A 13,672-nucleotide genomic window follows, 5' to 3' on the forward strand; every position below is an offset into this window, starting at 1 on the left:
CTCATTCCCTCACATTTCTCCCCATTGAAATTTGTGAGCCAGTTATCCAGGCCTAAGCTGAAAACTATTCATAGGATTGTCAAGGTGATCCATGTCCATAGTGTTTAGGCCCTTTCTTGTAGTTGCAGCCAGTACCATTACATTTGGCAATGAGCCCTCTTCAAAGTTGTTGATAAGCACTGTAATTAAAAAAATCACTCCTCCCCATTCAGCGAAAGAAAGACCCTGGGGTACCCCCAGAAAGCACACATAAAAGCATATACGGCCACAGACCACAAATAACAGATCGTGGAGCAATTCAATTCATCCTGATAGCTGCCAAGCACAAGAACTGCATTTTGAATCTTTGCTTTCGTCCCAGTACCCGATTTATAAGTTCCATCTGAAATGACTCACAGCACTGCAGCAAAAGTGCAGCTATGTCAAGGTGAAGCACAAGGCTGTAAGTATACTAAGAGCAATCTTATTTTGAGAGGTGACAGGGATCTCTGTATTCATAAAGCAGTCAGGAGTTCTGGAGAACTTACGGAAAGGATTCACAGGCAAAACTAATGCATTTTGCATGTGTAGGTAAGTGATATAACTATGCCATATAGGCTGATTTGACTCCAAAGGGAATCAACAGTGTCACAGAACCTAGGCATTTCAGACCTGGAGCTTAGTTATCTCATAGCTAGTAGGATGGGTATAAAGAACCTTTCAAATGTAGAGGCAAGTTTCCATAAGGCTTTACTTGACTAAACTCAGGAAGGAGAGAACTGAGTAATTCACGCGCAAAAAGCATCAGGGAAACTCAACTTTTAACAATTATCTTCTACTGACAAGGAAGCTAGTGTAAATAAGGGTTGGTATGAGAAGAAAAGTCAAAATCAGCATAGAAAACAAAAATGCTTCTAGAACAGAAAAGGATCTATTGCCTTACAACCCTTATGTGCATTGGTAAGTTCTGAGTTATCAGTAGCACTGAAAAGGCAGCGAGCAAGTAACTGATAATTTATGGAACAACAGCCTTTACCCTGCTCTGTGAAATGCTGCTATTGCTGTTTGTTCTTACAAATGACTTGGACTGCATTTGAACTGACACAAATCTAACTTTTCAAGATCTGCTTTATATGAGCAGAGTCCAATTATGCAAGACACTGCTCCCTGTCAAAGCAAAAAGAGGAAAAACAGTCACAGAACTTGAGCTTCTGCTTTTTCTTGCACACTTCTGAGGCTACATTGTTGGGGGAGGTTCTCTGTTGTTTTGTTTTGGGTTTCATGGACTTCAATATAATTGCCAAGCAATTAACACACACTATGTGGCTCTTCATAATGATTAGGTAGTTGATACACTCAGAAGATTTCCTAGCCATAGAAGGAAAAGAAAGTGCCAGCAGTTACAAGTCCCAAACATCCTTATATTTGTCCCCAAATCACTTTCCCTGGACTAGAGGTCTACAAAACAAAAGAGAACAGACTCAGATGCCGCATTACACAACATTTTTTAACTCCAAAGCCAGTATTTTAGTATCCTGCTAGTCAATTAAACCTAAGTAATTAAATTCTCTTACAGTCTCACACATGACCACAAATACTGAGTTAACATTTGCTCACCACTTAACATTTACAAAGTGGAAGAAAAATATAATACTTTAACTACACTTTCATATGCTAATACTGATCAGCAGATACACATTGGTGACTAATTCAGCAAGGTTAGACGACCCAAAAGCTGCCTCGTCGTACATTAAAAAGTTCCATCAAAACATCAGTGCATGAAAAGTAAAGTCTGGGGGACTGCTGTGAGAATTCAGTGTCAGGAAGTCAAACCTTTGCAGTGACTATGATAATTGTACCTATTCTGCACAATTAGTAACTCATGCAATATGTAATTTGCAACAGCAGACAAAAATCTTTTCAGTGTAAATGAAATTACCTTGATTACAAAAGTAGCTTCTTTGCTTGGGGTACATGAAATAAGCTAAACCCACAAAAGCAGAGCTCTGATTGCGTGCTTGTGTGCTGCACTACATTCTCATTAGCAATGTCTTCAATTCTGCAAAACTCAACATAAACGTTACCATTGGCAGGAATGTAACTGTGTACACACAAGCTCACTAGCCAGCTCTGACCAGGAAACACCAGATCCACAGAGCAGGAGAGTGCTCAGTATGTATGAAACAACAGTACTGAAACCTCCAGTAAGACAGCCAGCTGTGGTGGCTTACAAGTCACTCACTCAGCAGGAAAGATGCCCATCTTACAGTCTAGTCAAGCTGTCATCAGAGTTACAGTTTGTCCTGGAAGCATAACCTGTGCCACACTGCAGTAAGAAAGGGTACTATTTAGTGTAGATGTCTGAGTGAAAAAACAAAGTTGCTTATCAGGCCAGAGTGAAACACCACACAGCTCAGCCCAATTCAGCCTCCTGTTTCATTGGAACACATAGCCCTGACAGGTCTAATAATTTTGGTAATTTCAAGAACCACCTTATTGACTGAAAATCCTTGAAATAATTTCATGTTACTGCTGCCTTCTCACCTTTTTTTCTTGCTAACAATCATGTCCATAGTCTGAAGGAGTCGTCGCTCCAAAGCCAGAATATCGGCATCTGTCACATTCCTGCAAAACAAAGACCCCCCCGTTAGGTCTGCTATCCCATTTCAGAGGAAATGGGCACATGTCCATGAAACAAAGAAGAGAGAAGCCTATATAAGAACATGCTTCACCAATGGAAATGGTTCTAGCACGCAGACATGGCAAGAGCTAGAAAACAAAGCTATGAAAAAGCCTGAATCAATGCCACAGGAAAAGCAGAATAATAATCTCAAAAAGGTGGACAAAATATTTCCTAAGGCCACAGTTACCTGAGAAAGTAGGACATATAAGTGTATGGACAGTTGACAGCTCCAAATCCTGACAGCAAAGCCATGAGTGTCACCCCAATCACACCCACACGGCTGATGAGCTGTTCTATAGACAGGATTCCTGAGAAAGAAAAAACACGGTATAAGTGACCTTGCTCCCTTTACAGTGTTACACACTACGTGCCTTCACAACCCAACACACATATGGAGCTGCTTAATGAATCCAACTGTCTTCCCACTGCAATGACCAAAGGTAATATGAAGTAGACAGGGACTACGAAAAGAGAGGCAGAAAATCTACCTGAGAAAGCACGTTATAATGCTTAGAAACAGGGATGGGAAACTAGCTATGAAGAACCCTAAGACAGATCTGAAGAGTATTAAGTGCCAGTATTTTGCATCTAAATTAATAAAACAGTGACTGCACTTTGCTGTGGTGGGAACATGGATCATCTACCAGACACTATAAAGAAAGCATCTTCCACAAAGCCACATCTGCAATAACCAGGATTACAGTTACCAAACCTGTCAGTCCTGGCAAACTAGCCCCAGAATGTCTGAACCATAGGGTGGAAGCCCTATCCTGTCAAATGTCACTAGAAGCAACCCTTCCAGATCAGACACAATTTGTGTTTGTAGGACAGTGTTCAAAGGCAGGTTGGACAAAGCCTTGGGCAACATGGTCTAGTGTGAGGTGTCCCTGCCCATGGCAGGGGGCTGGAACGGGATAATCTTAAGGTCCTTTCCAATCCTAAACATTGTATGATTCTATGACTACAGCATGGGAAGTTTATGCTGCTCCTGGCTGCTTATATTCATCCCGTGAACACACACACATTATTGAGGTGACCGCCAAAAAGGAATTCCACCTGAGCGCCAATGGGACTCTAAAACATACAGTCACGTAATACAGCATGACTATTAAGCCTATGCTGTAACCAACACCAAGCACTGAAGTTACATTATTCTCCTCAGCTATCAAACACAGAGCTCAACCTGCCTTCTCAGGATACAGTGCCATGTGCTACTAAACAGCACTCACTTTTTAGGGAGCTAGTTATAGAGCAGCTGCCACACACAGCACATTTGGAGCTTACATGACTGCAAAGCTGAGATGGCAAAGCGCCAAGCCACATTTCATGCTTCAGAGAAGGGGAATAAATGATGAAAACAAGGCAAAAAGACTTCACAAAAGGAGACTGAGACACCCAGTCATGTGCAGCTGCATAGAGATTTACACGAGCTACAGAATGTGCTACAATACACTGGCCTTTTGCCCCACATGCTGTCAGACAGCAACAGTTAAAGCAGAGGTGTCTTCCAAAATGACATGACATTCCACTGGTTAAAGCAATGCTTCCCACTAAAACTCACAGCGATCCTACTCTTGTGATCAGTTCATTTAGAATACTGGTATGTAACTGACTAAAACATATCCCTCCTACTACAAGCTCCCAAACTCAGGTCTATTGAACATGCTGCAGACCAACCAGGGCTCCTGACTTAAGAGCCTTTGATTGATGGTTCATTTCCAACCTGCTTGACACTGGCCATCACCATCCCAAGGCAAGACACCCCGTGACATAGGGTGTCGCTGCTGGTAGTTAAAAGGGTCCCACTAGTTCCCACAATTCCCCAGATGCAGCACAACACCACATGCAGGTGAGCCAGGGGACACAGTGACAAAGACACTCCAGGTTAATGTACTGCAGTGTGGTGTTCATTAGGCACAGCCTCCCTCCACAATAGGATCCCACCTGTCTGAATTGGGTCACTGCCACATGATAAAGCCCTGCAACAGCCTTGTCCATACATGCAGGAGAGCAGGGGAAAAAAACAGAATAGAATCCTGTGCTCTAACCTTACGTCTGTACATGGTAGATAAGGCACTGTACAACTGTTAAGTGGAGGTATCACCCTGTAAAGCAGAAGTTGAAAGAAAACACCCCACTACCAGTTCTGCAAGCCTGCAGTTGTTACAGCTTCACAGAACCTTTTCAATGGTCTGAAGAGGATTACCTGAGTCCTATCGCTAAGTTCCCACTGGGTTATTATATTCTGCTAAACCAAGCACCTTCTGCTACCCACAGTGGATACACATTTTTCTTGGCAATGAAATCATGAGCAGAGGGATCTGCACTGTACGCTAGCTGTTGTATTTCAGCGGCAAATGGCACAATTACAAAACACAGAAACACATTCTCTCTTGGGGTAGTTTTAGGATCAGAGATGAAAGGGTGAGCAGACCCTGCTGCAGTTGGTGTCCTTCAATTTTTCTCTTACAGATTAGTACAGAGTAAAGTAGCTTCCTAGAGAACAGAAAGATTAAACTGACCCTTACCTATACAGATTGATATATATCACCTATTTGAGTGAAACTGACTGAACCTCACCTATTGAAAACAATGTGCAAACATTTTTCCAGTGCAGGAGGTAAGGGCAACATCATTTACACAGGAACCCCAAGTGATAAACAGTCTGGTGTTACAGTCCTTCAGCACGCTTAGAGCCTGAAGGATTCAGTATATATAGGCACAAGCTAACAAACTGTTGCACCTAAACTAGCCCAAGTGAGCACAGTATCTTCACGCTATAAATACTCTCGGTTCCATGACCGCAACATAGAGATACTCAAGCTAACTGCACATATATAGCTTTGGCATCCAGCAGGACCCATTAACTCACATTCTAGTACCATGCAACTGTACAGGCTCAGGTGTACAAAGCTGTACGAAGCTAGCATGCACTGGCAGACATATTTCTAGCTATAGTCTATGAAGCTCTGGTGTTTAAGCACCCTGCCATGTTTTCTCAGCTGGACAGCCATCTACGCTAAACTGATCTGACTTCAGTCACAAGAAACATTATTCTGATTGAAAGAAGTCAGATGAAGGACTAGTTGTCAATTCACTTCTTAAATAAATTATCTTTAGTTTCCACAAGAAAAGAAACAAGTGAATAAAAACTGTGATCAACTTTTTGTGGAGATGGAGTTTTTGTGTCCTCAAAAAGCATGCTGTGTTCTTTCATAGTCTAGGTTCAGCTAAGACTCATTCACTTCCTTGAAGTTTTCCTGTGGTACTGGAAGAAAACTAATGCAAATGACTCAGATGTAACCAACCATTTCTGTCAGTCTGACAACTTTCAGATTGCAGATTCCAAAGCAGAGCATACCCCCAGCTGCAGAACTTTCTACAGTCCCAAATGTACAGCTGAAAAAATATTTCCAAGATAAAAGTGAGATAAAGGAATCAGGAAGAATATGAAACTCACCATGTTTTGGACTGAGGATAGGAAACGGATCCCCCAGCTTCCAAAAGAAATACATGAATGTCAACCACAGAACACACGCAAAAAGCAGTTTCTGTCTGTGCACTAAGGAGAGATAAAAACCAGTATTTTAAAGACATTCTTTCTTTACAGCTTTTTCTAGCTTGAAAAATTGCTACATTGGTCCAAAGGCTGCTTTGAGTACAGGCAGTCAAAACTGACAGAGCTACAGTTAGCAGTATGCACCCTGCCCCTTCCTACAGGATCAGCTATTTGAGAGACCACAGTCTGAAAGAGCTGATGTAGCCACACACCACTTTGGCTTTTCCCCACGGACATATGAAGAGGACTGCGCCATGAACAGAGGATTGCTTAGCTTTGTCTTTCTTGTGTGACCCTGAACATGAAGCTTGACAACTTCATGCCAAAACTATACATTTAATATTCCTTACCTACAGGCATATGCTTAATACAAAAGAGCAATAAATATCAGTAGCTTGTAAGTGCCCATTAGTGCATGGAAGAAGCTTCATCCAGGCAGCAGTAAGCAAAGCAATCAAAAGCAATTTATTAAGTTTTTCTGCCTCAAGAGTGACTTACTGAGCTTTTCTGCCTCATTTCTTTTACCCCCCCAAGCAGAACAACACAGTCTTGCCAAGAGTTCCAGAGTTTGGCTGCAAGCTTAAAATTGTAAAGGAACAAATTCCAGTAACATTACTCTACAGTGCTCAACTCTGTTGAAACCAATAAAGAAAGGATACACTTGCTGGGGTCAAGTAAAGTATCTTGTAACTGCTTAACAGTCCACGCTAAAGCACTGAATTCCAAAGAGAAGTTATCTAGCCAGAACAAAGACAAAAGAAGGAATGAGCTACGGGGATAGTGAGCAACACGTCTCTCAGGAAAGTTGTTTCTCATTTGTATGTTTAGTCTCACATTAGCAGCCCCAATGCCATAAATCAGGTACTCACATAATCTGATATTGCTCACAACAAAGTAACCAATATAGAAGGGCACCATGAAGACTAGGATGAGCAAAATGACACACAGGTTCAGCTTCCAGTGAAAGTATCGAGAGCTAAAATAAAGCCAAAATACTGATTAGAATGCTACCATAATACAGAAAATTTCTCAAAGACAATTGCCTTTCAGTGCAATCCTTTCAACTACACCAAGCATTGGATAATACAGGCCTAGCATATAGAATATTCTGGATTTTGTTTGCTGTCTGGAGGGACGGAGGGTGTTTGCTTTGTTTGTTTTGATGGTTTTTTTTTAAAACAGAGCTCAAGAGTGTGTATTTCAAAATTAACAACTACCCAGCAAACCACACTGGGCTATTTTATCCAACACTATTTTCTATGGTGACTAATGCCATCTGCGGCATGATTCATCTGATTTACTACCCATCCAGTTGAACAGTAAATCAAAACTAAGTATGAGCAGTAAGTAATCCTGTAATGAGTGACTGAGTCAAAAAAGAGCTAACTCAAATTGAAAAGATTAAAGTATTTAATTGCTCATAATTCAACACATTTAACTCCAGAGTGAGCTGTTTCATGTGCAAGACATTGCAAAGCAAAAGTTTAAAAATACACATGTATATGAAAACGATCAATGTTCCTCTGAGCAAAGCAGACTAGTCAAATGCAGATGAGATTCATCTTGGCTGAACTGACCATTCACTTACAATTAATAGAAAAATACATGTCCTGTTCCCAGTATTAACTCATAACCTCTTTATGCCCCAGGGAAGGAGAAATTATGATGATCCTTGTCACTTTTCCCTAGCCAGTTCAGAGGCAAACATTTTTATCTATATAGATGTCCAGTCCTTTACGGAAACTTATAAAAGCATTCTCCTCATGTGGCTGCAAGCTCTACAGATTAATAATATAGTCAGAACTAACATTACCTTTTATCAGTTTTGCACTTCTTGCCTTTCAACGTCTTTGGTTACTCTCATACTAATATGATGAGAGAGAATAAATAGGAACCTCAGTTAGCCTCTACATGTTACTGTTCTATCTTCTCTTTTCTACTTACTTCTGAAGTAGACAGTTTTTAGCATTCTCTCATGTATAAATCCCCACCCCATGTCAAGGGAGGATGCACCTTTGACTCACAAATACTATATTATTACAGAAGTAGTACTCACTCCCCAATTAGCTTCACGTCTTATTCACTGTTCTGACTACCACAGAAAAACTAGTTGCTCGTAATTTCTATAGTTCTTAACTTCTGAAAAGTGCTTTTCAGCATGATCTGAAGCTTTACAGTACTCCCATAGAAGAAACTGTTTCTTTTAACTTCACAAATGGAGAAAGTCAAAGACTAAAGCCTTGCTCCAGGAACCTAGACCACACTAGAGCACATGACCTAGAGCACATGACCCAAAGCAATTCCATGGAAAATCAGAAGCTTATGGCTCCTAGTCTCATGTTCTGTCAAATAAACAAATGATGTGGCTCAAACATCTTCACTGAGTTGTTGACAATTTTCTCACATGATTTCCCCAATCCAAGACTAATCCAGTGATTTACAAGTTGGACTGAAGATACTGCAGAACACAAGGCACACTAGTCCTCTAGTGAGCTCACGGACTCACCTGCTATTCAGCACTCCCAAAATCTCAAAGATGATGAGCTCAAACATGGTACAACAGAAGGCAAAAGTCACAGAGAAGATCACCTGGACCACATACTGTCGCACCTGCAAGGGAGAAAACAAGCCAGAGACATCAGATGTTTCCATTGAGAGAATGGCATCCTGACAACCCTCGGGTACCAAAAACAAATAACAAGGTACAATGGTATACAACTGGGTCTCTCGTTTCAAGGCACCTTGCTCTTTATCCAAATAGGAAGTAACTAACAGCCTGTTGGAAACAGAGGGCAAACTCCTAAACTAGTCAGTATTACACTGACTGCAGCCATCAGCACATTTAACAGAGATGCTTTACACAGAAGGGATGTCAAGCACGCAATGCTCTGTCAGCGTGAGAGACCCCTACTAACAGAACTCTTTGATCTTAGACTTTAAAATAAGATCCACAGCAGAAAAATTTTCGAGTCTGAATTTGGCTCACACTTCATCCCTAACCTAGAGTATATTCTTTCATAAACCTCTAGAAATAAGAAAATGCAGCAGTTTTATCCCATCCAGTTCTCAAAAGCAATTTAGACACAATGAACACACCTCACTGAATTTCATTTTGTCTCAAAATGTTTACAATTATAAGGCAGGCTTACTCAAACAAAAAGCAAAACAGTTTCCTATCACCCCTGCACCTCCTTCATATTTATTATTTTTACCAGTAGCCAATATGGAAACTTTCACTGGCCTCAGAAGAATCCATTTTCTCAGATATTGGAGAGTATTTCAAATAGAAGCACAAGTGGGAAGTAAAATGAAAGTAACTGTAGAGATACTTACAAATAAGATAAGAGGGGTTAAAGAGTGGAAGAAGGGCCAAATGCAGTTTTAAAATTACTTCTACAATTGGGAGTAATTTTTAAGATATGGACTTGTAATGAAAGGTCCCTTCTCACCTCATAATCCTTGAAGAGCTTACGCATGAAGAACAGCCACCCAAATCCAAAGAACAGCACCTGCAGAAGAGATGAAGCACTTAACATTTGCTTCCAGCAATATGCAAAACATAAAGCCACTTCACTACTGACTGCAGATGAAATAAATGAAAATAGCTTGGTCAAAGTAACCAATATCCACAAAGGATTAAAACTTGTCACGGTGCCACAGAGAGAATATTTTAAATATTCAAGTGTAGCAGACACAGAAGTCTACGATACTATGGAAGATCCAGTCAAGATCACACACCCCAGTTGTGTATTCCCAGTTCTCAGAATCCCTCAGTTCCTGGCCTGCCAGAATCCTTTGAACTGTTGTTTCTTATTCCTCTCTTCTAACGCAGAGAATTAAAGCTTACAGTTTTTACAGAAAACACAGTAATGAAGGCAAAGTAAACACCTGAATGTCCACAACATACATACCTTCCAAGTATGAGTAAATTTTATAAAGATATCTGTTGCTGCTTTAAGATTAGAAGTGCATTTGATTTTTATGGAGAGTTCTTTACACTAAATCTGATTACACACTGACGCAATATGGGTGAAAAGCATTAAAAGCATCTCAAAACTAGGGAGAAGGCAGTGTCGAATGCCTCAAACCACAATCCGGAACTGCAAAACGCAACATAAACAAGGAAGATGACACAAGACAAGCCAATAACACTTGGCATTTCAATGGCTCTCAGAACACTTTACAAAATTCAGTTGAGTTTCACACACACCTGAAGAGGCAAACTCAGTATCACAGCTGTTCTGCAGATGACTTAGATGAAGTACATACAAATCAAGGAATGTGGTCGAAATTGTAATTACCAATCTTCAGACAGTAAAAGGAGATGGTGTTGTCAGGCCTTACATGGGTAGCCCCATCTATTACTCAGAAGACATGAAAACGAGTATGGCAATTTAAAAGAACCCAAGCAAAAAGAGTATTCAGAAGATATTAAGTATTCTTTATAAATGCAGCTTTGACCAAAGCAAAGAGAAAAATCAGTATGTGTCACAAGGCAAAAGATAGTATTTCTTCTCAGAGAATATGGAAAAGGCCAGAGCACTCTGACTCCCTGCGGCGATGGGAAACTTTCAGAGACAAAAATTCAGGAATCATTGTGGATGACTCCACCGTAGTTCAGGAGTAACTGGATCCCAGCAGTGGCAAAGATAACAGACTAACATGATTTACAGACAGCAAATACTGGGAGTGCCAGGGAAGGAAGATCGAACATATTTTCCTTGAAATAAAAACTGCAATAGGAATAAGGTCTAGTGATTGGTAACAGCTGGCAAAACTTGTTTGAAGAGGACTTCAGGCTTTAAAGTAATTGATGGCAGAAAGAAAAATGTAAGATACTTCATAAGTGTCCTATCTACAGGGAATAAGTTGAAGAGGTATAAGTAAGCAAGCGATATTTACATAAAGTAATTCCACATTTAATAGAGAGAAGGAGGAAAAAGGTGGAGACAAACTCTTAAAAAAGAAGTAAGTAAATAAAGTAAAAGAGATGAGGAGATAAGCAAGTACAGTAACAGCAGAGTAAAATAGACATGAAAATTAGATTTCCCTTGTGTTAAGGACTGTACAAAAGCACAGAAAGACATTATCTGAACAGTTCACACTGTAAAACACCGCAGGTCGGTGTGACAGGTTAAGTCAGAAAATCCTTGAGCATTTGACAATCACATGCGCCTAACTTGATGATTCTGAAGATTATGAGAAGATGCAAAGCTAGCACCACAAATTAAAGAAAAGCAAGTTAGATCTCAGAATGCAAAGCAAATAATGGGAAAGTTTTTGTCCTGGATGAATTGTTAACAGTGCCAAAGCTACACTCAAACTGCTGACAGTGAAAAAGCAGGTTAGGAGCAAGAATCAAAACATTATCAAGTAGGAGGGCATAGCACTTCTAAGAAATGACCAAAAGCTGTCCTGAAAACTGACAGGAAAACTACAGTTGTGCATAACAGTCTATGTAAGACAACCAACTCATGTTGAGAGGGAAAAGGTTCTCCTTCCTAAGCTCATCCCTCCTCATCACAGAGCAAAAGTTTTGCACCAGCTCTGAAGCTTATCAGATCCTTCTGTGATCCAGTTAAAATCGTGTAACCAAATACTGGACAGAGAGCACAAATAAGAAAGTATGACTCTGCAGCAAAGTGGAAGAGGGAGCAGAACCTTCCCCTTATGGCAGAAGCAAACAGTTAGACCACCTCAGCTGCCAGAGAGACAGAAAGGAAGGAAGGGTATTTAGATGATTACAAAGGAGGGAGCAGGACAGCAAGCTGGAGAGGAAGGTCACAGAGAACACAGTGACAAGATAAATTACTAGTAAAGGAGGCTTAATGAAGAAGGCAGCAGTATTTCCTCACTGTCCTGGGTTCAGCAGTTGCAGTCATTTTTCTCCTTCTTAGTTACTGGTGCAGCGCTGTGTTTTGACTTTTGGCCTGGGAACAGAGCTGATAACACAAATGTTTTAGTCTGACCAAGGACTATGTGAGCCTCATGCTCTGCCAGGGAGGAGGGAAAGCCGGGAGGAAGCAGAGACAGGACACCTGACCCAAACTGACCAAAGAGGTATTCCATACCACAGCACATCATGCCCAGGATGTAACGGGGAGTTACCTGGAAGGGCTACGGACTGCAGGGTTGGATGAGGTATCGGTTGGTGCCCGGTCGGGTGGAGTTGGGTGACTTATCAGTCGGCTGGTGCTGAGGTGTTATATTCTCTTCCCTTGTTATTTCCCTTATCATTATTATTATTGGTGGTAGCAGTTGTGATTTGTGTTATACCTTAGTTACTAAACTGTTCTTATCTCAACCCGTGGGAGTTGCATTCTTTTCGATTCTCCTCTCAGTCCCTCCAGGAGTACAGGGAGGGCAAGAAGGGGGGGAGTGAGAGAGTGACTGCGTGATTTATGGCTGACTTTGTTTAAACCACAACACTCACACAAAACAACAGGACGATTTCAGATACATTAAAATTACAACCCACTTCTCACAAAGATAGAATGACATGAAGAGGTTCGAAGGACTCCTATGTGAACTCAGATGGTGTAAAACAAAGACTAGTTAAGCGCTGACTTTGATGGCAGCAGAAATAGCCGAAGTGCTGAATCACAGTTGGATTGAAGAAGAAGGAAACATTTATGATAAAACAGTGGTGTCTTTTTGAGTTCCTTATAGCACAGCATGAGAAACCTTCCAAAGCTGTACACAGGCAAGCTTCTCAGGCACAAACCATGGGTAGAAGACATGGATGGGATGAGATGAATTCCATTCCGGGGGGGGTGAACTGGATGGAAGGGGATGGAATTGGATGTGCTAAACTATTTCAGCTGGAAAGAACCTACAATGATCATCTGGTCCCACCAACTTCTTGAACAATATCAGAAACAGAATAGAGAATAGAAAGGCAAATTTCCCTGCTTGCTCCAACTGTGAAAGCCTGCATGTATTTAACGGCTGCAGTATTACAAGAAAAGCTCCATTCCCTACAACCTTACTTCCTGAACCTCATTCTGCGCTGCACTCTGACATGTGGGGACAATGATCACCGTGACAAGCAGTGACCATTGTCTCCTGCAGTGCGAGCAGGGTGGCAGAACAAGACGGTTGCCGAGCCCCAGGAGCCATCTCCTCACCCCCGCAGGCCCAGTGACACCCCTCCCACCCCCCTCGCGGGAGATGCGCACGCGCGCCAGCAGGCACCGCCCCCGTCGCCCTCCCAATGGCGGCTTCCTGAAGGGCGGTGGGGCGGGCCTGGGCTTCGGTGGGTCTCGGCTCGCTGCCCTCAGCGCTCCGGGCCGCGGTATGCGGGTGCGCGGGAGCAGCGGTTTACCTGCGAGGTGGCCATGATGCTGGAGTCGATGAGAAAGCTCATGGCGGCAGCCGCCGCGGCACGGCCCGCTTTCAGACCCTTGCCCGTATCGGCTTCTGCAGTGCGCAGGCGCAGCGGGTTTCTTCCT

At 41.9% G+C, this 13,672-nt stretch overlaps 1 protein-coding gene across 2 annotated transcripts in view; it reads right to left on the minus strand.

Moving 5' to 3' along the window:
• The window catches only part of GPR89B (G protein-coupled receptor 89B), a 22,247-nt gene extending 8,575 nt beyond the window's left edge, over positions 1-13,672 (minus strand). The window contains exons 1-9 of one of the 2 annotated variants that reach the window (XM_065676396.1): positions 13,546-13,672; positions 9,671-9,730; positions 8,728-8,831; positions 7,091-7,197; positions 6,881-6,958; positions 6,720-6,800; positions 6,123-6,224; positions 2,850-2,970; positions 2,524-2,604 (exon numbers count right to left, since the gene is read on the minus strand). In XM_065676396.1, coding sequence (XP_065532468.1) covers positions 2,524-2,604; positions 2,850-2,970; positions 6,123-6,224; positions 6,720-6,800; positions 6,881-6,958; positions 7,091-7,197; positions 8,728-8,831; positions 9,671-9,730; positions 13,546-13,587 — 776 coding nt within the window. In that variant the 5' untranslated portion in view covers positions 13,588-13,672. The remainder of the gene's footprint in view (positions 1-2,523; positions 2,605-2,849; positions 2,971-6,122; positions 6,225-6,719; positions 6,801-6,880; positions 6,959-7,090; positions 7,198-8,727; positions 8,832-9,670; positions 9,731-13,545) is intronic. The other variant, XM_065676397.1, reaches the window with a different exon arrangement.

Source organism: Lathamus discolor, chromosome 4 (genome assembly GCF_037157495.1).
Source record: "Lathamus discolor isolate bLatDis1 chromosome 4, bLatDis1.hap1, whole genome shotgun sequence".
In the NCBI taxonomy this organism is placed as follows: Eukaryota; Metazoa; Chordata; class Aves; order Psittaciformes; family Psittacidae; genus Lathamus; species Lathamus discolor.